This window comes from Oryza glaberrima, chromosome 10 (assembly GCF_000147395.1).
Source record: "Oryza glaberrima chromosome 10, OglaRS2, whole genome shotgun sequence".
Classification (NCBI taxonomy): Eukaryota; Viridiplantae; Streptophyta; class Magnoliopsida; order Poales; family Poaceae; genus Oryza; species Oryza glaberrima.
The window spans coordinates 16333038-16357353 of NC_068335.1; the positions used below are offsets into that span (position 1 = coordinate 16333038).

Consider the following 24316-nt stretch of genomic DNA (forward strand, 5'->3'; position numbering starts at 1 on the left):
TTGGACTTTTATATTTATGTGGCAAATCATGCCGCATAAAACTCTGTCCTTATAAAAAGGTAAACTCTAGCTATGAATCTGGACACGTATATGTCCAGATTCGTAGCTAGGATTGGACTTTTATATTTATGTGGCAAATCATGCCGCATGAAACTCTATCTTTAAAAAAAGGTAAACTCTAGCTATAAATCTGGACACGCATATGTCCAGATTTGTAACTAGAATTGGACTTTTTTGGAGCCGGAGGGGTACGCTGCTACCACATTGTTACTCATATATGTGGTAGAGTTTGGCAGAATGTTCTAAGTTTGTCAATCAACTAAACAACCTTCGTTGTATCAGACGGGATAAGATAGAAACCGTATAATATGATTTGATTATGTTTTATAGACCGTCATCAGCCATATATGTCAAGTTGGTTAGTGTATTCATACGGTTTGTCTCGAGAGGGACAAAAGATAAACTCCTATAAAATTTCAAATCCTAGCTTCCCAAGGCAAAATTAAGGAGGAAGACAAAGGATAAAAATGTACCTGATTAATACTAGGTAAGTTGTATTGATGGATGGGTAGGTGAGGGTATTTAAAGGATAAAATTTATCGAGGCGTCCACAAATCGGGCGCCCGAATTTTTTTTTTTTTGTAAAAATCGGGCGTTGTTCCTCCAATTATATTGGAACATGTTTCACTAAGTAGATCGGAAATGTTTCGGTCGTTTAAAAAGCTGAAACACAACCAAATCATCTCATGAAACATTTGCTACAACATATGAAAAAACAGTTTTTAAAAAATCGAGTGTTGTTTCACCCTATATAAAACAAATGTTTCAGCGAATAGCGAAAGGATGCTTCAATTCACTACAACATTCGATCTATGCATAGTGAAACATCACGAGTACACTTACTCAAACATTGTTGGTGGAACAAAAATTGAAATGAATTCCTTTAATAGAGCGTTTACATAGTATGTGGGTGATTTGTTGCAACGGCACATGTGGTGGGGCGTGTGGTGGGGACGGCACGGAGGCCCAGGAGGCGCGGTAAGCGGCGGGTGCCCGATTTTTCTGGCGCTGATCAAGCACCCAATTGTTGTTATTTTCCAAAGGATCAAAATGTAACTGATTAATACTAGGTAAGTTGTATTGATGGATGGGTATGTGAGGGTATTTAAAGGATAAAATTTATTTGATTTGTGAATCGATGGTAGGTAAGAAGGTAAAAGTTGGTTTATTTTAAGATAAAATTCAAATATAGAAGTTGATATATTTTGAGACGGATGGAGTAGGTGAGAGCCATCCAGGAATAGGAGAGGTTAGTCGATGAGACAATGGCACGTTGTCAGGTAATGCCTCGGTGTAGGAATCGTCCATTTGCTCAAGGAACGACAGGTGGCAAGGTAGCGAGAGTACGAGGCATGGGTTGTGGCATGACTAGTGCAGGGCCAGGGTTTGGGTACGACGTCTCGTTTAGGAGATGTGGGCACATTGCCATTTCTTTAATTATACGGATGTGCAATAACAGGCACGTTATTCCGCGTGGATGGTCGGATCAACCCTGGCATGAGATCGAAGAAATCAATGAGTAATTAACTAGAAATCAAGAGGGGCTTTATGCAAAATTCATGTTGTAGATAAATGGAAGGAAATGCATACAAGTTAAAAGTTTGAAGGAACTTTCTAGAAACTCCAACCATAATAGATAAGTATTGAATTCCGACTTGGACTGTGTGCAACCTTTCCTTAGCTATAAAAGGAAGAGGGGAGGGGATTTGGAGGGATAGATCGGAGATAAAAGTAGTTGATATATTCTGTTAGGTTCTTGGCTATATAAAAGGAGAAGAATTAGGGGGAGAGACAGATCGGAGAGGCTACTCATATTCAACCTGCTTAAATCAAGTTGAATTTAAGCCGGTTGAAGTCGAATTCGAGCCGGTTGAAGTCGAATTCAATTCAAGCCGATTGAAGTCGAATTCAATTCAAGCCGGTTGAAGTCAAATTCAAGCGGATTGAAGTGAGGAAGCTACTTGATTCCTTCAATTTCTGGGCACCCGATCTGTAGAGGTAATCACCCAAACTAAAATATAATAGATTTACTCTACTTGTTTGCATACATTGGGTTTTTGGGGCATAAACTTGTCTGCGTACGTAGGTTTTTTTTTTGGGAACATAGACTTTATGCGTGAGGAGATCTACATGCATGAGATTTTCTTTAGGGACATAAGTTTTATCCGTGAGAAGATCTGAAACCATATAGATGATCTACTCATCTACACAATAGTTTTAAGGGAACATCGATTATGGATCTTTAACCCAAGAAGATCTAAAGCCGTATAGAAATAGATCTATCTATACCTAAAACTCACCCATCCAAAAAAATCATCTATTAAGGATGCATCTTCATCAAAAATTGATTATTTTGGGACGGAGTGCCCAAGTTTTTACAGGAAAAAATATCTTGATTTTGAGGGATCTAAACACATACAAAAGTATGGTATCATTGTGTCTTCTACATAAACTAGAAAATCAGCGTGTTGTTGGCATGCTTGCTAATCACTTAAAAGTACTACATAATAAAATTGATGTGCTCACTAATTTAAAATATTATATATATGTTTTTCTTAAATAAGAAAAATAAATGTAAATTTGTTATTTTAAATTTGTTTTTTTATTAATAATTCTGGGTTTACATATTTTAGAATTATAGAAGTAGTACTGACTAGGCATGGTATATTTATAGAAGTAAAGGAGTAGAAGTTTGTGTGGTTGGAAAGGGAATATAGTTTTGAAAGCCTCTAAAATCCATATGCATTTTTCTCTAGATTTTTCCTAACATGTGATTGTTAGGTGTTTTTTCTCTGGTATAAATTTATGATTTTTCTTAAAAAGTAAGAGGCGTCAAGTGGACCAATTAAAAGCTAGCAAAAGAGCCAGTTTTAGATTATTAGATTTAGGGTCAAAGTATTATTGTTTCCAATTATCTATATCACTTACGTATTCAACTTTTTTAATTATCGATAATTTCCTCTCAACCTTACGGATCTATCAAACCATATGATGAGATTCACCAGCACCAAAATCGAATCACAGTTGTAAACAAAGTCCAACCACCTAAATATCCTAACCAAGTTTTCACCCATGAGTGGGCCAAACCAATCCTTAAAAAGAAATCTTTAAAGGAAAGCTCTATCCCCATCCATAAAAAAAAAATAAATCCAAATCTGAAACAACTTTCTGCCATCCTGCCTTCCCAATCACAAATTCACAATCCTAAACAACATCCGGTACAATCTTTTTTTCTCAGCCCACCGAACTACTAGTGTACTCCACCCGAACAGTGAAATCCCAGCGAAAATAGCCACAGTAGATTCAAAATTCAAATTCGATCCACAGAAATCGAGAGATCAAAATCTTGGTGGGAAGCCTGTATAGGACAGGACAGGAGGAGGGAAGTTGAAAAAGCGCGGACCGGGAGAGTGGTCGTGGTTTTTTTTTTTTTTTTCAATCGCGGTTGGGTGAAGAAACCTTTTCCCGGCGTCTCCTCGCCTTTTTTTTTCCACCCATTCGCTCACGCATCTCATTTTTACCCCCTCCGCCGCTTTCCCCCGCAAAAACCCCCCATCGCCGCCGTCGCCGCCGCCGTCGTCGTCGGTCGCCGGAGAGTAGCGGAGGGTGTGCTCCTCCGGGGCGGGCCGCGCGAGGGCTGGCCGGGGCGCCCCGGCGCGGCGCGGTTTTTTCCCGAGGTAATCTGCCCACAGCTTCGGTGTCTCCGGCTATAGGCTCTGGTGGTGTTGCTTGGTGTGATGGCGTGGTGTTGCGATCGTGGTCGGTTTAGCTGCAGCGTCCGTGGATGTGTGTGTGTTCGTGTCTGCGTTAGCTCTGGTGTGGTGAAGCTGTGTGGGGGTATTTTGGAGGATAAATGTGTGGTCGTTTTGGTGGGGGCTGGGGATTCGTCGGATCGCTAGATTGTTCTCCTCTGGTTCGTGTTGTATTTTTTTTTTTTATTTTGGGGTGTTCCGTGGTAGTGCTGGGTTCCCAATTTGGCGCCGCGTGCTTCGTTCCTGGCTTGGAGTGCCTGCAATGCTAACTCTGTTTGAGAGAATCACAGGAACATTTTATTTAGCAAAGTATTTTTTTTTAAATTTTTGATTCTTGTGTCCGCGTTTGGACTGTTATTTAGGGTTTAGTGATGTGCAAGCTCAGTTTTGGGTTGTGTTGGGGTCGTTGTAACTTGGTGGGTTGAAGCTGTTCTTTTCTGGTTGCCTCTGTGTGCTTTTTAGTCATGCTTATGTGATTATGTCCTCTGCCGCTGCACACATTCTTGAGTAATTTATGGTTCATTAATCCTTCAATCGAAGCCTACTATTATGTACTCCTTTTACTACTACTGCCTCTTGGCCTGATTGACTGTGTAAACTTGCATTTTTGTTTCCCTCAATTTCAATATCTGTATTCTCTATGTGCAGAAAAAAAAAGAGTTCATTAACAAGAATGGCACAGTTTATGTGTCTGTAGCTGCAATTGATAGTGAACACAATGGATGAGAATAGAAAATTATCTGATGACATGTCCAAGAAAATGGAACCTATTCACTCTAATGGAGAGGCAGGGGAAGATAAAACTATAATTATTGAACCTGAAAGTGATGCAAATAAACTTGAAGTGGAAACTGACGCAAGACATGGTATCTGTGAGGCGCACAAGGTGCATGAATATGGAACAATGGAAAATGATTTGCATGAGGAAGCATCCACCACCGATGATGATTCAGAGAATGACTCATATGAATACCTTCTTCGGGAATCGGATAATGAGCAAACTTCAGAGTCTGATGCTGGTGAGGGAGACAATGAGGTATGTACTATTGCAGTATCTGCGGGTGGGTAACTTAAGTTTTATCTTGCCCTGTTGATGTTTATGGGATCTAATCGTTTCCAATCAATGTAAGAAGTATGATCAACATTGGACACATTAAGCAATATACCCACTCGAGGATAACTCTTTTGATATGCCCTTTGCTATAGTTGCTCTCATTATATTTGCACAACCTTTATGTTACATCACTGTCACCGTATTAGATAAACATGTTTATCAGTATTGTTTTCAATGCTATTACTTTTCTTTTGGTCGAACAGATTGAAACATAGAACTTGCTGGTATCTGTTCTGCGGTTGCATTGTGTTCTGTTCTGTTCAACTGCTGGAAATCTTAGTGTGGCTTGAGTTGTCATGCTTTCTCTTTTGTGTGTAATTTGGTACCATTTTTCTGAAAATTGATTCCTTATAGGCACCTCTCACTGATGAAGAAGTTGAAACATTAATTACCGAATTCCTTGACGCTGAGAGCAAGGTATTTGCCATTGTTGTTTTATTCATTTTTTGTTTTTTCCCCCTAACGTTTTCCATTTCATCCTTTTTATTCTTTGGAAACACTAGGCTGCTCAAGCGCAAGAATCACTTGAAAAGGAGTCACTGGAAAAGATTGAATCTGAAGTAAGGTTGGAGCTATCGGAGAGTCTCCAAGGAAATGAGGTCCGTAACACTGTCAATATGCTTATAATTTATTCTATAATGCATAATGCTTCAATGATTAATCTATTTGTGCATTGTATATTTTTTCTTACCTTGAGTAGTTAGAGTCAGCCGTTTCTACTGAGATGAAGCAATACAAGAAGGAATGGGAATCTGAACTCGATGATTTGGAGACTCACATTGCTGTTCTCTTGGTATGTTTTTGCCTCAAAGGGGATCATTTTGCCCATTAGTGAATAATAATTATATTTATCTGTTAAGTCAATGCTTGCCACCATTCCTATGTGGTGTGTTAGATGCATGTCCTAAGTACTTGTTCCATGTAAATTATTGAAGCACTTTTATATGAAACCATATTGATTTATCAAAATGAAGGCCAAAATATTTCTTTATCTTGTTTATGGTTGTACTCACATTTATAGTGTCAATGAATTAAGTATACATTTTACAGTCCCTTATTTAGATTAATTAGAGTTCTTGACCTTGAAAAAACACTAGAACAATAAGTGGTTATTCTTATAGCTTGACCTGTCATGCCTGTACCAAGCACTGCAGACTGTAATGCTTGTCATATTAATTTAAGAATACATATAAATCAAGATATGTTTATTTGGAAAAATTGGTTCCATACAACGAATGATATCCACTTTAGAAACATACCATTGAATATTTCATATCACTCTAACTTTCACCTGTTACAAATTTCACCATTTCATATCTTAGCTCTTTCCCAATTTCTATGATTTTAGATAGAAATATTTTACACAGAAAACTTCAATTTTTACTAGAAGCAATTTATGTAGAAAAGTTCACTTGTATTTTGTGTGTGCAAGAAATGGGTATGTTCGAGTGCTATGTAACCAATTTTACGTTTTTTAAATTTCCAAGTTCTTTGTTATGTGTTTTGAGTTACCTGTAATCTCGATGAGTTATTTCCTTTATGAAATCCAAGAAAAGTAGTAGGCGATACATTTGAAATTTTGAATGCAGGAGCAACTTGATGCTGCTGGTGTCGAACTTCCCAGCCTCTACAAGTCTATAGAAAGCCAAGTTCCAAATGTTTGTGAAACTGAAGCATGGAAGAACAGGGCTCACTGGGCTGGTTATCAAGTGCCTGAGGAAGCTAATAAATCAATCAGAAAAGCTGATGAATACCTCCAATCTTGTAGACCTGTAAGGAGGTACTGTTGGGGCCAAATTTAGTGTGTTCCTGTGTTTTTGTTTCTCAAATCTGACCTTGATTCACACACTTCAATTAGAAAACATGGGAGGTTGCTGGAGGAAGGTGCTAGTGGCTTTCTTGCCGGAAAGATTCCTGTTGGGGATGATGGATCTGCACAATGCCATGAGAAAAGTTGGAATGCATTCAATGAACTTACCAAATCTAAGGAATATGCTGAAAGTTCTTTCGGAAGTAGTAACTGGGCATCAGTTTATCTGGCCAGTACCCCACAAGAAGCGGCTGCTTTAGGTCTCCAATTTCCAGGAGTTGATGAGGTGTGACTTAGACTGATCAACTGCTATAATTCTGTACTATTGTTATACTCCCTCTGTCCCAAATTATAAGACCTATATTTTTTTACACGGTCTTTAGTGACATACTTTGACCATTATTTTATTCCATGTTATGTTTCCAACAAATTTGAAATTAGCATCACATGAAAGTACTTTAAAATATGATTCTAGTAATATAACATGCATAATACTTAACATATATATGGTTAGTATGATTATTAGTCAAAAGCTACCAAGTTTGATTTTCCTTAAAAAGAGGGTGCCCTATAATTTGGGACGGATGGAGTACATTTTTATTAGATCCACAAGAAATTCTTGAGACAAAAGAAACTAGGGTCTAAAGAGAGGCACCAAGGATCAAAGTAGTTTGTATTTTAGGCCTTGAATCAGGGCTTAAACATTGAAGAGCATAGAAACATGTGAGCTTAGTTAAGAGCTCCAATATGGTTTGTGCTTGTGGTATGGGTTGTATGTGATTTAAATGACTTGGTTTAACACTGTCAGCTGCCAGGTCTTTCTATGTTGAACACATCCTTGAGTCATGTACATTACTGTGTAAGTTGTATTGTGTCAATTCAGGGCCACATACATTTAGATTAGAATATTTCAATTAGTTTGTTCTAATGTACATATCAATTAGAAAACATTTAGATTTTTTTGGTTTTCATTGTCAATACTAAAAATGATATTGTTTTAGGTTGTTTTTCAGTCATTTCTTATATACTTGTAAATAATTGGCTCAGCCTACCATTTCCCATTATACTGAAACTTCTCTGTCTATACGTAAACCCAACTTTTCACTTGTTTTTAATCTGTCTTTCACATCAATACAGTTCCATTAAATCTCCAACTCTCATTGTCCTACAGGTGGAGGAGATAGCTGAAGTTGAGGGTGCTGTTAGTGACATAAAAGGTGTCGATGAAATAGAGCTTTCTGAAGTACAGAGAAGAAAATACAGAAAGGTAAGTTGAAACTAGTTTTGTTGTGCTACAGAGCTATAGTTAGGCCTTGTTTGTGCTGCTGTTCTTACCCATTGATGTCTCCTGTGTGCATGTTTATAGTCATTTTACTGTGTTTATACTTATTTCTGTTTTATTACTTTGATTTAGTGCTGTGTGTAAACACCTGAATTCTAATGTTGGTTTGTTGGCCGATATAACTCCTTTATGCTATCATTTTTGCATTTATAACTATTTCAGTTGCATGGTGGATGATATAATTTTATTTCTACATGGCCATAATGATTCTCTGATGTGATTGCAATACAAGTATCACAGTTCTTGACTTCTTGTTGAACAACTGATGTTTTGCTTTTATGTTGTCTGGTAAGCACTTCTATTTCATTTTCTTCATATTTTTTCCCCAAATGTTGTACATCTCTGTAGGTACCAGAAGAGGATGATGCAAAGATGACAAAACGTCTGCAGCGCCATTTGAAAGAAAGAAGGACAAGACATTTGCATAAGGTAACTGGCAAAGTTTTATTTAGTTTGAGTCTGTTTTGTTTATTTATCCATTTTGTTATCTATATCATTGTTGATTTTTTATTGGGTGCACTGTTTAGCATTTCATCTACTCTGTCTTGCTTTTCAGGAGAACATTGGTTTGGCGTCATCATCAAATGGACGCTGTGAGCTGCCTCCCAAAAAACTCAAAACATATGAAAATGGAGTTTCTGTTGAGCTAGCGAAGCGCACACGTGAAGATGATGTTGAGTTTGACAATAAGAGGTCAAAAACTGTAATTATTGAAAGTGATGATGACATGCAGACTGATAGCAAGCCAGATTCAGCACCAAGTGAAAATGCGGATGAGATTATTGATCTTGATATCTTCCCATCACAAAGCCCTAAACTTGGTGATAAAGTTCGGCCTAAACCTTTCAAGTGCACTATTTGCACTGAAATGTTGAATGTCCCTGAAGTGCACCGCCACCCAGTATTGGATGTTATAATTTGTGGATCTTGCAGATTTCTAGTGATAGAGAAGAATCGTCTCGAGGTGAATACATACCACTTCTGTAGATTTCAAGATAATTTCAAATAACATTGATTTTTTTTTATGGAAATGTATTATGCAATCATAATCTTAGATGTACTCGTTTTATACAGGATCCTGTGTCTGGTGGTTATTGCACCTGGTGTGTAAAAAGTGAACAGCTTCAAAGTTGCAGCTCTTGTAAACTGCTTTTCTGCAGAAATTGCTTGTCAAAGAATTTTGGTGAAGAAGGCTTATCGGAAGCTAGAGTAGCTGGTTGGCAATGTTGCTGCTGCCTACCCAGTCAACTGGAACATTTAATTTCTGACTGTGACAAGGCCCTAGGTGGTGTTGAGTCTTCTGATCCTGAGAATGACTTTGCAGAGCTTTCTGTAATAGAGAGCAATGGTCCTTTTAGGTATGCCCTTTACCATTGTATTGTTTATTTCATCACAATTCTTTGCATTTGGTTTACTATTACTTTTGTTGATGCGGATTAAATATTGAAATTTTTTCCTTGCTAACTGTTTACACAAAAATAATCAGCAAGCATAAAATGAAAAAGAGGATAAGAAGAATCATGGATGACGAAGAACTTGGAGAGGAAACAAAGCTTAAAATTGCAATGGAGAAGGTCTGTAGTATTTTTGGATTTGATAAACCTTATCTATGTTTGTTTGAAGCTATTGAGGTTATAATCTAAACATTCTTTTGTAGGCTAGGCAAGAACATCTGAAGTCCATGCAAGAGCAGTCTGCCAGCAAGTTAAAGAGCAACAATATCGGAATTTCCTTGGAAGCACCATCTGAGGTTTCTGAATATGTTGGGGATGGACATATAGTAAACCTTGCCCGCGAGGAAGATGAAGCACCTGTTAGAATTCCAAGCAGCATATCTGCTAAACTGAAACCTCATCAGGTTTGCTTTTTCAAATATACTGAACAACAGTATTGCTCATTCACCTTAAAAATTACATTTAGTTTGAAACTCTACACTGAACATTGCAATGTGTCTTCGTGTGTTGAAACATCAAATAGAAAGTCTGATATGCGTCTTAACTTCCCTTTCTTATTTTTGCTTTTAAACTGGTTAATTACCTGTTTGACGTTCATGTGCCAGTATCGCATCACCATCACACTGGTCATGATTTCTGTACAGTTGTACCTATACTGTTACAGGAAGCTAAAATATATCATGATATTTCAGGTATCAGGAATAAGATTTATGTGGGAAAATGTGATCCAATCTGTCAAAAAGGTCAAATCTGGGGATAAAGGTTTTGGTTGCATTTTGGCTCACAACATGGGCCTTGGGAAAACTTTTCAGGTTTGTACTGACTTTTGTCCTGTAATATATATTCTTGATTTCTTCATTACATGATTCAGCCATATTATCATATTTTTTCCATGGTTATTAGATCATATTCTAGGATCTATCGATCTATTCTTTGGGTGTCAGTTTACCTTTAATTGTTGTACTTGTATTGCTGGATTTGTTAACTATAACTATGTGCCGATTGTTTTTCGATCATTCAAGGTGGCCTTTGTTTTCCCTTTCCTGTTTCCATTTCACAAAAGAATAATGGAAACTGTATTCTTATATTTTTGCATTTTGACTTTGCAGGTTATTACATTCCTGTATACTGTTATGAGATGCATCCAGTTGGGACTGCGCACGGCGCTTATAGTTACCCCCGTTAATGTTTTGCATAACTGGAAGAAAGAGTTCATCAAATGGTGTCCAGCAGAACTTAAGCCACTTCGTGTGTATATGTTGGAGGATGTTCCAAGGTGCAGGTTAATTATTTTGTTACTTATCTTGTCTTATGTTTGCAAGTATGCACTCTGGAATTTATAATTAGACTATGAAACTCTTGCACATAGGTTTGAAGCAACTTAGCACAAAACTTAGCTAACAGACAAGGAAAGATCTATTAGATCTGCCTATATCAATTAGGAAATCCAGACCTAAGTTATTTCTAAAATCTAATGATACCCTCAATCGCTTGAATCATTCTTTGTAGACCTTGCTTTGGATCATCCATCAAATGCCGTCTTATGTGATACATGATACTCCCTCTGCCCCAAAATATAATTTGAACTAGAAAGGTAGCTATATTTTGGGATGGAGGGGGTACTAAATTTGTTCCCTAATTCATGTAACCTAGAACCTTTGTTATACCATCTTGTATAATCTTATTTTCCCTACTGCAATACTAGATAATTGACACGTGCCAGCCTCAAAATAAATTATACCCTGTGAGCTATAAGGATAAACTCAAACTCTGCATCTGTTAATCTGTTACTCTCAAACCTAAAAACATAAGTTAGCTAGCCACCCTAGGTTCAATTCCCCCAAATCTCAAGAAAAAAACTGTTCATGTGTGTAGACTCCTTTGCAACATTTGGAAGGTTACTGGCATTACCCTTTATTTCTTCTCTAGATTTATGTCACAAATCTCACTTGGTTAGATGCGATTGATTTTTCCTAATTCTGAAAACAGAAATATGAAATGACAGATTCAGTATGGTATGATGTTGATAACCACTAATGAAAGCTATGCTCCTGAAAATCTTCAATTTCACCTCAGCAGCATTAGGACATTGCTGTCGAGCTTCTTTTTATTGCATTATTTGGTATTTCCCTTTTCATGACCTTGCATTAGATGTGTATTGCACTTGAAAGCTATTGTTCAGCACTTCAGAACCTTTGGCAGCATGTGAATTGCTTTAGCTTCAAGGCATCTTTCTAAATGCAACGGAAGATGAAGGTTCCACCATGTCCTTGTACCGATAGGTTCAATTGATTACCTGCATAACCAACCTGTGGCTAGATGTATTAGTTAGGGTGAATATTCTTGTAAGCCCTTTTCTGCTGATGATGGAATGTCTGCCTGTGTCAAAACTTCTATATGCTGTCGAAATAAGGTTTCATTACGATTATGATGGGGTGTTCTATTTTTGGCCTGAAACGACTCCCCTTCCACTTGTGGTTTTTGCAGGGCAAACATTCAGTATTTACTAAAAAAGTGGCGAATAAAAGGTGGCGTGCTTCTGATTGGTTATTCATCATTTAGAAACCTTTCCCTCGGAAGGAGTGCGAGGGACAAAACTGTTGCAAACGAGATCACCAATGCTTTGCAGGTGATGTTCCATTTGTCCTGTTGTTATTCTGTTATATTTCAAGCTTTTATGTTATGTCAAGTCATAGGCATTTTCCTTTTTCATCCATATCTTATACCCCTCCTTTCCATGGATATACTAATGTTTCAATCACCATTCCACTTTATGTGGTAATATAACAATCATAGATGTTCATCTGGCATGAGCTATGCATCATTATACTGTATGTATGTTTTCTTCCAACCTTGTTCTTTTAGATATGGGTTTTGATACAGTCCATTTACATATGTCACAATCAGTGTGGGCCAGATATTCTTGTATGTGATGAAGCACATATAATTAAGAACAGGAGAGCTGACACTACACAAGCTTTGAAACAAGTAAGGACACAGAGAAGAATTGCGTTAACTGGATCTCCATTGCAGAATAATTTGATGGAATATTACTGTGTAAGGAATTATGCACTCCTACCCTAAACCCTTGCTACTTTACCTTCCAGCTACCAACAGTATTTTGATATCTGACTGTAGTACTTTTCTAATGGCTTTTGATTTTCTGGTTAACAGATGGTTGATTTTGTTAGGGAAGGTTATCTTGGAAGTAGCCATGAGTTCCGTAACAGGTAAATTGATGCTCTGATCTCTTTTACTGTGGCAAATTAATATTCTGGACATTTGAATGATATGCTTTGCATTATCAGGTTCCAGAACCCCATTGAAAATGGGCAGCACACGAATTCTACATCAGATGATGTCAAGATCATGAACCAACGGTCACATATTCTGTATGAACAACTGAAGGGATTTGTCCAGCGAATGGACATGAACGTGGTGAAGAATGATCTACCAGAAAAGAAGGTTTTTGTTGTTACTGTTAAACTCTCTCAACTACAAAGGAAGCTGTACAGAAGATTCTTGGACGTGAATGGTTTCTCAAGCAGTGCTGCTTCAGAAAAATCTTTTCAGCGGAGTGGCTTCTTTGCCAAGTACCAAACGTTAGCGCTGGTGCGACATTTTTGCATCTTTATGTCTTTATTAGATAACATGCCAATATTCTGTTGTACTATCATATTTGTTTACGTTCTTTCTTCTCATGCCCGACAATATGCTTCAAGTGTAGATATGGAACCATCCTGGTCTTCTCCAGATGGCTAAACAGAAAGGAAATTTGCGCCAAGAAGATGTCGAGTCCTTTCTGATGGATGAGAGCTCTAGTGATGATAATATTGAAAATTACTTGCCAAATGGAGGTAATTTATTATTCGCAGACCTTCCTTTTGAGCTTTGACAACTTGCTTCAGACTTTGGCAAATCTGCACGCTTTTTTTTTTCTATTTGTAATTAGTAAAATATAATACTCGTATAATTTTATCAGTGTTTGATTGACTATTTTTTGGTTCAGAAGTCAGAACCCAAACTTCTGATATATTTCAAATTCTCTTTTTTTTTTTCTGTGAGAAATTAACACTTGGTCACCTTTGTGATTTGTACAGAGAAGCTGAGAAGCAGAAATGATCAGCTATCCAAGAAAAGTTCTGATGTTGTAAATGAGGTACTTGAATATATATTGGCTATAAATTGTTTCAAGTTTCAAATTTTACAGTATTTTAGGAATTGATTGTCATGTAATTCGTTCATGCATATCATATTTTAATATTATGATTTCTAGCTGCACGCTATATTTTGTCTGATAGTCTGGTGAGTCTGGTCTTACCTGTGCAATTATGTTTAATTTAAACCAAAAACAGATGGTTAAGGAACATAACTTTAGTATCGCACCTACACCCACACGTTCCAGTATTTTTGTTTATGTGCATATCCTTTATTGTAGGAAAGTAACTGGTGGGAGAATCTTTTAGATGAAAATGCTTATAAGGAAGCAGATTATAGTGGCAAAATGGTTTTACTCCTTGATATCCTGTCATCATGTTCTGAATTGGGTGACAAGGCATTAGTGTTCAGCCAGAGCTTGAGCACTCTGGATTTGGTGGAATTTTATCTATCTAAGTTGCAAGTTAATGGAAAAGAGGGCAAATATTGGAAACAAGGCAAGGATTGGTACAGGTGCACTTTCACACTCTATGCATTTTATTTTTTATACACAAGAACAATACAACTATCAGTGGTGGTTTCATAAGTGACAATTTTCTGTTACTTTGCTTTGTTATTTTCTACGCACCTAGCCCTGTTTGGACTGTATGGAGTTTCACAGGTATATTGGCAAGCGATACTAGGAATTTGGCATCACCTTATGGATAAGTGTATATTTTGTTATTTAAACTGAATCCTGAAAAATGTAGCATGATAATAAAATAGGAGAAATATACTTCATCACTTTCTTCTTCCGCTTAATCAGTGGAAAAGGAGAAATCTACATCATCTATTGTGTTGCATTGTGCAACTTAACTAAATCATCATATGTATAATAGAGCTGTTATAATTGTATATCAAATATAATAAAATTACCTCTTCAGATATAAAGGTTCATATTACATACAACTCTATTTTCAAATGAATTGTATTGTCACTACTGAGTAGTTAAGAAATAAAGACACACATCCAAACACTGCAAGCTTGCATTTTATGTTCTACGAGCATGAATTCACTAGCACAGCTGCTGCTTGCAACTGATCATAACATGTTCTTTCTGCCTATGTACATATTTTTGCTGGTCAGTAGTAAACTAGTATTACCTCTGTATTTAAATATAGAGTTAATATCACAAAACCCTGAGTATTATGGTTCAAGTTGCACAAAATCACATGGATTTTGGCATGTGGCACATAACCCTGGGTATTGTGCTCCTAAGGTTTCATAATACCAGTATACCACACTGTTAATTAATCTAACTAAATATTATAGCAAATTAAAAAACAATCAACTTAGATGATTACAACTTTTTTGACGATGGGATAAAGAACTCATATTTTTTGGACATAAGTACTTTTACAACAGTTTCGTTAGATATTATTGTTGTATTCTAATAAAAAATAGTGGTCAAAGTTGCACACTAAAGACCAAATAAAGTCAGGACGTTATATATTTAAATATGGATGTACAGTAATTATAGCAAATAAACCATAGGTGTATCTAGACTTAATGATTTACTCTGAAGCACGCACTAGTGCACCAGTGCTAAACCTGCCAGTATAAGTGTATAACCTCAGTTATGCAAAGGTGATACTTCATCACCAAAGGCTTTGATATACAAGCATTATTGATATTTAGTTATGCATAAGTGATTGTCTGTGCCAGCATGTAGTTCTGCAAATGTGCTGTTTATAGTTACTGCCTCAACACAAAATGGAAAAATGAACATTGCCTTTTGCATCACAAGGCTTTGACAGGGCAGAATTGCTGATATTTTCTTCTGCAAAGATGATAGTGCTGTTACCAGCATTTAATTTGGCAACGGCGATATTTATATTTAAAAGAAGCTTATCTTATTCTGCAAATGTGATCTTGTTTTCTGTCATGTTGAATAGGATTGATGGGAGCACTCCATCTTCTGAGCGACAAAATCTTGTGGAGAGGTTTAATGACCCTGAAAACATTAGAGTGAAATGCACATTGATATCTACTCGTGCTGGATCTCTAGGCATTAACCTTCATGCAGCAAACCGTGTGATTCTTCTTGATGGTTCATGGAATCCAACCCATGATTTGCAAGCCATCTATCGGGTTTGGAGGCAAGAACTTGTTGCTTGATTTTTACTAGTAAGTTGAACAATCATGTGATTATTTGTTTACTCACCGTATGTTCTTTCCAGGTATGGCCAGACCAAGCCTGTGTATGCTTACCGCCTAATGGCTCATGCAACAATGGAAGAGAAAATATATAAACGGCAGGTAATTTGGCAGTTGCCTTTTCTTGTTTAAAACTCTAGTTGTGTTATTGACTTAATTCATTAATTAGTATTATTAATATAGGTGACAAAAGAAGGGCTTGCAGCAAGGGTGGTGGATAGACAGCAAGTGTCTAGAACAATCTCTAAAGAAGAGATGTTGCATCTTTTCGAGTTTGGTGATGAGGAACTACTGGAGCAGAGCGGTTCTACCATGAATGGTCACAGTAAAGTTGGGACTGAGAAGCCACCTACTCCCAACTCCAGTGAAACCACTGAACATTTACCTTTGGACAGGCTCATGGTGAACCTACTTCATGACCACTCCCGGTAATGCTTATATTTTTTGCTACTCAACTTAACAGGATGTCATTCTATAAATCTTATAGCGTATAAACTATAAAAATCATATAACTCAAAACTTGTCAAACTCGTAGTGCTTATTTCCCCCCATGCTCGCCTTTGCCAAACATTAATCTTTGTTTTTGGGATTTACAGGTGGATCGCAAGTTACCATGAACATGAAGCCCTTCTGCAAGAAAATGAAGAAGAAAGGCTTACCAAGGAGGAGCAAGATATGGCATGGTTAAGCTACAACAAGTTGCTAGAAGTTGCCCCGAGGAAAGCTACACATGACGCCGAGAGAAAACCAAGTACTGTTCCAACAGAGAGCAGCCTTATACAACCACCTAAAGCTACTTCAAGAAGCCGGCAACCCCAGCAGCCTAAGATCACTTCAAACAACCAAAAGAAGTGTAACAATCTGAGCCACTTGCTTACTCTGAGAAGCCAAGGCACCAAGCCTGGATGCAGCACGAGTTGCAAAGAATGTGGCCAGGATATTAGTTGGGAGACGCTAAACAGAGACGGTAGATCAAGGTGAAGTCAAATGACTTGTTGTTAGCTTACTCAAGTCATTGCTGTTACACATTTTATACTTTTGTAAAGGTTACCTTTTTCTTTTGCGTAGTATACATCCTGTATGTTAGGATTATCAGTGTATAGAAGTAGTGAAGGAAATGGAAAAAGGCATTTTTTGGGTTCACAAGATAAGCTGTATCAGTTTGCAACTGGAATCTTCACATGATTAGTAAATTATGATGCCAGAAGATGCACTTTACTTCCTGCCCCTTTGTCTTATTAATTACCTTATTATACATACGATTTCTTTTGCCGGGTTGGCCAAAGGTTGGCCGACCAATTTCATTAAGATTGGGAGGAAAAACAGAGTAAAAGTTTACAACGACATTACAATGTCGTGGCGGCCAAGGAAGGTCCCTAGCCAGCCAAGAACGAAAAGCAAAAGCGAGGCTAAACCCCGCAAACACCCATGGGGATTACTCGCGAAATTAGGAGAAAATCCCCGCCACCCTCTAAACGGCAATTTCATCCTTGATGTCCTCTGCGAGCTGATCCGGTAGCTTGGACACGTGCTGAAATATACGTGCATTATGCTCCTTCCAAATCAGCCAACATATTAGCATGAAAGCACAGTCAAAATCTGCTCTGTAGCTCTTCTGAAAACGGCATCTAGTTGCCAGCCACCAATCAGCGAGGGCAGCGTCCCCATCTGCCGGTATTGGAAAGCTTGCATTGCACCATCGCTTGATAGAACGCCACACCGCCGCCGTGTAATCACACGCAACGAACAGGTGGTGGCAGTTCTCATCATCTCGCTGACAAAGTGAGCGCAGATCATCATGTGGCCAGTTTCGCTTGGCGAGGTTGTCCGCAGTGAGGCAACGGTCTTTTAGCGCAAGCCACATGAAGAAGCGGACTCGCGAGGGAGCTCTGGAGTGCCACAGCAGCTCGCCGAATGCACAGTTTTCCGTAGCCATGAAGAACATGTCGTAGGCCGACGCCACAGAAAATTGCCCATCGTTCGTCAGTTTCCACCTGATTTCATCCGTCGAGGGGAGCAGCAACACATCATGAATTTCGTCCCAAAGCTGGAAGAACTCGCCCATCGCCTCGTTGGACAGCGCCCCCTGCAGTGTGCGGACCCAGCGATTGTTGGTCAGAGCTTTGGCGACCGAAAGCCTGACACGGCCTGCATAAGAGTGCAGGATCGGCCACCGCCATGCAAAGCATCCCTTCCCAGTCCAGTTTGCTGTCCAGAAATCGGTGTCTTCACCATTGCCTATGATGTACTCTGTCACCGAGCGAAATATGGCCTCCACATCACAACCAGGCCTGAAAGATGCCATCGTCCAGGGTCTCTCCCTTTGCTCCAGCGATTTCGCCAGCCATTTTAATCTTAAAGCCTGACCAAAGAAGTTCAGGTCCTTCACTCCGAGACCGCCTTTCGCCACTGGAGAGCACACCTTCCGCCATGAGACCAGACAATGCCCGCCGCTCACCTCCTCTTGCCCCTTCCAAAGGAAACCGTGTCATTTGTGCTTTATGTCCTTGACTGCCCATCTCGGCAATTGCAGCACCGACATGAAGTGGACGGGAAGAGCCATGAGCACTGACTTGATCAAGCATAGCCTGCCATCGATCGAGAGCATCTTAGGTTTCCAGCCGGCAACTTTCTTAGCTAATTTGTCAAGGATCGGCTGAACTTCGGCTTTTGTTGGCTGTCTTGTTCCTAGCGGGAGGCCCAAGTAGGTGATGGGGAAATCTTCTACTCTGCAGGAGAGAATGGACTCAACCATTGCCCGTTGTTGATCACTGCACTGAATCAGGGTGATCGCACTCTTGCAGAAATTTGTTTTGAGGCCTGTTGCCTCGCCGAACAACGTCAACAGTCCCTTGATCGCGCTTGCTTCAGCAGCCGTTGGCTTGAAGAACAGAACGGCATCATCAGCGTACACTGAGATGGGAGGCAAATGCCTTCTTGCATTTAGTGGTGACAGCAAACCAGCTAGTTTCGCTCGATTCACCATGGCTTGAAGGGCATCCATTACTAACACGAAGAGGAGAGGCGATAAAGGGTCTCCCTGCCTCAGTCCCCTTGCTGGCTTGATTGGGTCGGTGAGTGCCCCATTTATCAAGATGCTTGTTTGTTCAGTGAGGAAAACAGCCGAGATCCACCGTCTCCAATTCGGGCCAAATCCCCTGAACTCCATCATAGACAGCAGAAAACCCCACGATACAGTGTCAAATGCTTTGGAAATGTCAAGCTTCAACAGTACCATTGCCTTCTTTTGCCTATGGAATTGCTGAACGAGCCCCTTGACATAAACAAAGTTCTCATGAATGCAGCGCCCTTTGATGAAGGCGGTTTGAGAATAAGGAATTAAAACATCCAGCTTCGTCGCTAGTCGCTGTGCCATAATCTTCGCAGCCAGCTTAGAGAAACTATGCACCAAGCTAATCGGCCTGTAGTCTTTGAGTAGAGTTGGCGATTCCTTCTTGGGAATGAGCGTGACTATTGCCGTGTTCAATTTTTCTAGATTCTGACTATTGCCGGTGCAAAACTTTGCCAGTGCGTTGAGGAGCTCGGGTTTGATGATCTCCCAACACTTTTGATAGAACAATCCTGTATAACCGTCTGGGCCGGGTGATTTTTCGTTCGGTAAGCAGCGGATGGCTGCCCAGATTTCCTCTTCAGTGAAAGGAACATCAAGCTCAGTCAAATCAGCAGCAGCCAGCCCAATTTGTTCAAACAACAGCCTTCTTGTAGCACTGTCCTCCGCACTCATCACTGATTCAAAGTATTTTAGCCGGGCCGGCCAAGAAAGGCCAACCAAATTTACTTAAGATTGAAGAATATATACAAATATACAAAGTTATAACTTCAACAAGAAGCTGTCGAAGTAATGGAAATTGTCACCGGAGCAACTTCCCAAAAGCAAAAGATTACACTAACAACTTCCCAAAAGCAAAAGATTACACTAAGAGACTACTCTCCTATATTTCTGAAAACCCCAGCTTCCTTCCAAATCGCCACTTCCTCTTTGATTGAACCAAACAGGAAACCGGCTGAGCGTCGCTGGTTCTGGAACACACGCGCATTTCTTTCCTTCCAAACCATCCAACAAACAAGCAGCACGAGGCTGTCAATGGCGTCCCTGTAGTTGTTCCGAAAATTTTGCCGCATCACTAACCACCATTCGCCCAAGTCCAAGCCTGACTCAGATGGCAGCAGGAAGCCAACCCCAATCCAGCCCTTGATCATTCTCCACACCCTGGTCGTGTAGGTGCAAGACACAAATAGGTGTTCACAATCTTCATCACCTACCAAGCAAAGTTGGCAAACCTGCTGGTGCGGCCAACCACGCTTACTTAGATTATCCGCCGTGAGGCATCGCCCTTTTTCGGCCAACCACATAAAGAATTTCACCTTTGACGGCGCTCTTGTTTGCCAAATCAGAGTACCACATCGCGCCACCGTGTTTGCCATGAAGAACATGCTGTAGGCCGAGCAGGGAGTGTATTTTCCATTTGGTGCCCACTTCCAGATTGTCTCATCTTCCTTCCCATCTTGAAGTTGCACCCCTTGGACCGCGTCCCAAATCTGAAAGTATTCCCCAATTGCGCGATTGGAGGGTGCCCCCTTGATGTCTCGTACCCACCTATGGTTCAGAAGCCCTCGTGCCACCGTCAAGCCCGAGCGCTCGACATGGCTGAAGATCAAGGGGAATCTCGACTTTATGCTCCCCACCGGCAACCAGTCCACCAGCCAAAATTTGGTGTTCTTCCCATCCCCCAACACTTGTCTCGTTCCTGCGAGGTAGAGGTCTTGCAAGTCTTTCGACTGATCTATTGGAACTGCTGTCCACGGCCTGTCTTGTTGTTCCCCCCTTTTTGCTAACCACTTGAGACGAAGTGCCTTGCCGAAATAATTGATGCTCTTGATTCCCAGCCCGCCATTTTCATGTGGCATGCAGACCGCTTTCCAGGCAACCAAGCAGTGTCCGCCATTCACCTCCTCCTGCCCTTTCCATAGAAATCCCCGGCACTTCCTGTTTATTTCTTTGATTGCCCACTGTGGGAGCTCAAGTACAGACATGTAATGCACTGGCAAAGCAAGTAGGACTGTCTCGATCAAGGTCAGCCGGTCACCGGCGGAGAGAAACTTTGGCTTCCACCTGGCGAATTTCTTGACAAACCGGTCAAGGAGCGGTTGGACATCGTGCTTCGTAAGCTTTCGGAGGGAGAGCGGGAGCCCGAGGTAGGTGATTGGGAACGGCTCGACTCTGCAACACAGGATCGACTGGACTAGCTCTGATTGCTCCTCTGAACATTGGATCATGGTGACCGCACTCTTGGTGAAATTTGCTACCAAACCAGTGGCCTCCCCGAAGAGTTCAAGAATTCCTTTAACTGCCCAAGTGTCCTATTCCGACGGCTGGAAAAAGAGCACCGCATCATCGGCGTACAGAGAGATCGCCGGTGAACGCGATCTGCCGCTGAACCCACCCATGACGCCGAGGGAGATTGCCTTTGCAACCAGCGTTTGCAAGACATCCATCACGAGGAAAAAAAGGAGTGGCGACAGTGGATCCCCTTGTCGCAAGCCTCTCATCAATCTAATCGGGTCACATTCCTCCCCATTCAGCCCCACTGTCGTTTGCGCTGTAAGGAGAAGAGAACATACCCAACTCCGCCAACGGGCTCCAAACCCTCTGTACTGTAGTAGCTGCAACAGGAAAGGCCAGGAAACTGAGTCAAAAGCTCTAGAGATGTCCAACTTAAGCAACACCATTGGCTGTCGTTTTGTGTGAAACCGTCGAGCCATTCCTCTGATGAACATAAAGTTCTCGTGGATCGAGCGACCCCTGATGAAAGCCGACTGTGTGAAGGGGATCAGTTCTCCCATTCTACCCGCCAGTCTTGTTGCCATGAGTTTCGTTGCCAACTTGGAGAAGCTGTGAATGAGGCTTATTGGGCGATAATCTTTCAAAAGTGCCGGCGCCTCCTTCTTCGGCAGGAGAATGATTGTTGCCGAGTTCAACTTTCCTAAGTTCTGCGAGTTGCCTGAAAAGAACTTTTGCAACGCTGCCATCACCTCTTGTTTGATTACACCCCAGCAAGCTTGATAGAAGAGTCCTGTATATCCGTCAGGGCCAGGCGCTCTGTCCGTCGGCATATCTTTGATTGTCTTCCACACCTCATCTTCCCCAAAATCCTCCTCTAGCCCTGTTAAGTTCAGCGACTCAATTCCTAGCGCCTGAAAGTTGAGTGTCCTTGCTCCATCCCCTGACCCAACTGAGCCCATCACCTCCTGGAAATAGCCCCTTGTCATTTCAAGCATGTCTTGTTGGGTGGAAGCGCGTTGTCCCCCGTGCTTGAGATAATGGATTGCCAACTTCCTTCTTCTTGCCCTGATCTTAAACTTAAAAAAGGTTGCACTAGAGTCCCCATCTTGTAGTAGCCTCATCTTTGCTCTCTGTCGGACTCTCATCCTTTCCAAAGCTGCTAGAGCTAAGCACCGCCCTTTCAAAACAGCCCGCAACCTTCTTTTTGCCGGGATCAGGATCTTAAGCTCCTGTGCCACATCGAGTCTTAGGATCACCTCATGCGCAATCTGCAGCTGCAACCTTAGGGTACTGATTCTTCGCTGCCCCCATAATCTTAATTTCTTTGCCAGCCTAGCCATCTTTACATAAAGGATTACAAACGGGTCTTCACTCTACACATCAGTCGCCCAAGCCTCCTGCACCACTTCCTGGAATCATCGAGCTTAACCCAAAAATTCTCAAACTTGAACTTCCTGCTCCGCACCCTAAAGTCGCCACAAGTCAGCTGAATCGGGCAATGGTCCGAGGCCGAAGAGCTGAGAGCCTGAAGGTGTGCTTCAGAAAACATCTCCTCCCAGTCAGTCGTCACAAAAACCCGATCAAGCTTCACTAAAGTTGGCCTCTCCTGCTCATTACTCCAGGTGTAACGTCTTCCAAAGAGGTAGACTTCTTTAAGCTCCAGCTGGTTCAACTTGCTACGAAATGCCGTCATGAGCCGTCGGTTCACTCTACTGTTGTTCTTATCCGTCGCTGCCGCAATTAGGTTGAAATCCCCTGTGATCATCCAGCAACTCCCACAGGTCGCACCTGCTGCCACCATTTCTTCCATAAACTGAAATTTCTCCTCATCCCCTTGCGGGCCATAAACTGAAGTAAGGAACCATTCCCTCTGTCCTTGCTGATCCTGGAAGCGCACAGACAAAGACCAATTCCCCTGGTGTATCACCGAAGCATTGAAAGAATCCCCACGCCAGGCAACCAGGATCCCCCCTCTTGTATGTATGGCAGGCAAGTAGGCAAAGCTGTCAAAATCTGAACCACAAGTTTCACGAACAACATCATCATCAATCACAGCAAGCTTAGTTTCTTGCAAGCAAGCAATGGCAGCTTTGGAACTAACAACCATCTCCCTAACCACAGCTCTCTTCGCTACATCATTCAACCCCCGTACATTCCACACAAGAGTACTGAAACCTAACATACAGATACAACTCCACACACACGCCACGGGAGAACACAGACAATGCGGGTACTTCAGGCTGGGGAGGTGATTGCCAGTGCAGTGCCGATCAACCCGGCACCGGCGTCGGGCGCCAACTGTGCCAAGGGCTCCTGCTGCTCGATGGAGACGTTGAGCAACTCTGCCAGGGCAGCCGTGTGCTGTGACGAGAGGGGCACAGCGAACAGATCTTCATACCGCTGCTCTGCCTCCTGGTCTGCATCCTCCTCCTCATCAACGACGCCAAGTTGCTTCATCGTGACGCGCTTAGCCTTGGAGATGGTGTGCCGGCGCACGCCGTTCCCTTGCATTTGGAGGCAGGAGCTCCTCCGTGGTGTGAACCCTGGCGGGATCACCAGGCGGCAGCGGCGCGCAACAGGCACCGAAGCAGGTGGGCACCGTCCCAGGATAGATGGCGATGGTGTCGTCGAGACCTGGTCGAGGAAGCTTGCGGTGGCTGTGCTGGCGACGGCGACGGTATGGCGCGGTGATGGTGGCAGCGCGTCGCCCACCTCCGCCACGCGGCTCGCCCCTCCCAGTTCGGCGCTCGCTTCCCCTTTAGAGGGAGCCGAGGTCTGCGGCCTCTCCCAGGCGTCCAGGAGCAGACCGACCTGGTCCGGCCCCTCACCGAGTCCTGGGCCGGCTTGGGGTTGTGGGCTCGTGATAACCCCCTCTTGACAAGCCTCCAAGCAGCCGTGAATGGGCCATCCTTGGCCCAGCGGTCGTGATGTTTGCATGGGCCGGCGTCTGCGGTAAACTGTCAGCCCAATAGACTTGCTGCTTCCTTCCTCCTGGTGCGCAGCTTGAAGAGCCGCGAGGCGTGAGACCGCCCTCGCCCTCTCCTCCTCGGGCGTCTCCTTCTCAGGCGTTTCCACCGCCATTAATGCGGCCTGCCCTGAATCCCCACCGAGATCCTCAAAGGACA

The 24316-nt window shown here is 41.6% G+C and overlaps 1 protein-coding gene across 2 annotated transcripts; it reads left to right on the plus strand.

The window, feature by feature from the left end:
- The first annotated feature begins 3515 nt into the window (after nt 1–3515).
- On the plus strand, nt 3516–17109 carry LOC127786355 (protein CHROMATIN REMODELING 20). 2 transcript variants are annotated; one of them, XM_052313733.1, is made up of 26 exons: nt 3516–3737; nt 4461–4848; nt 5281–5343; nt 5430–5525; nt 5627–5719; nt 6516–6706; nt 6785–7022; nt 7908–8003; nt 8427–8507; nt 8635–9042; nt 9153–9436; nt 9565–9652; nt 9736–9936; nt 10225–10344; nt 10642–10814; nt 12020–12161; nt 12440–12589; nt 12707–12762; nt 12841–13144; nt 13260–13389; nt 13633–13691; nt 13971–14203; nt 15625–15828; nt 15910–15988; nt 16070–16314; nt 16483–17109. In XM_052313733.1, exons 2-26 carry the CDS (start codon nt 4531–4533, stop codon nt 16865–16867), a joined length of 4437 nt encoding a protein of 1478 aa, XP_052169693.1. In that variant the 5' UTR covers nt 3516–3737; nt 4461–4530; the 3' UTR covers nt 16868–17109. The 2 variants fall into 2 exon arrangements, with proteins under 2 accessions (XP_052169693.1, XP_052169694.1); XM_052313734.1 differs by having other exon boundaries at nt 3517–3737; nt 10642–10808.
- The last annotated feature ends 7207 nt before the right edge of the window (nt 17110–24316 follow it).

What these genes read in the sequence shown, in the direction of transcription:
- LOC127786355 (XM_052313733.1), top strand. Translation starts at nt 4,531, where the DNA reads ATGGATGAGAATAGAAAATTATCTGATGACATGTCCAAGAAAATGGAA. An exon ending in GCCTTGGGAAAACTTTTCAG is followed by an intron (nt 10,345 to 10,641) that starts GTTTGTACTGAC and finishes TTGACTTTGCAG; the next exon opens with GTTATTACATTCCTGTATAC. An exon ending in AGATCACCAATGCTTTGCAG is followed by an intron (nt 12,162 to 12,439) that starts GTGATGTTCCAT and finishes TGTCACAATCAG; the next exon opens with TGTGGGCCAGATATTCTTGT.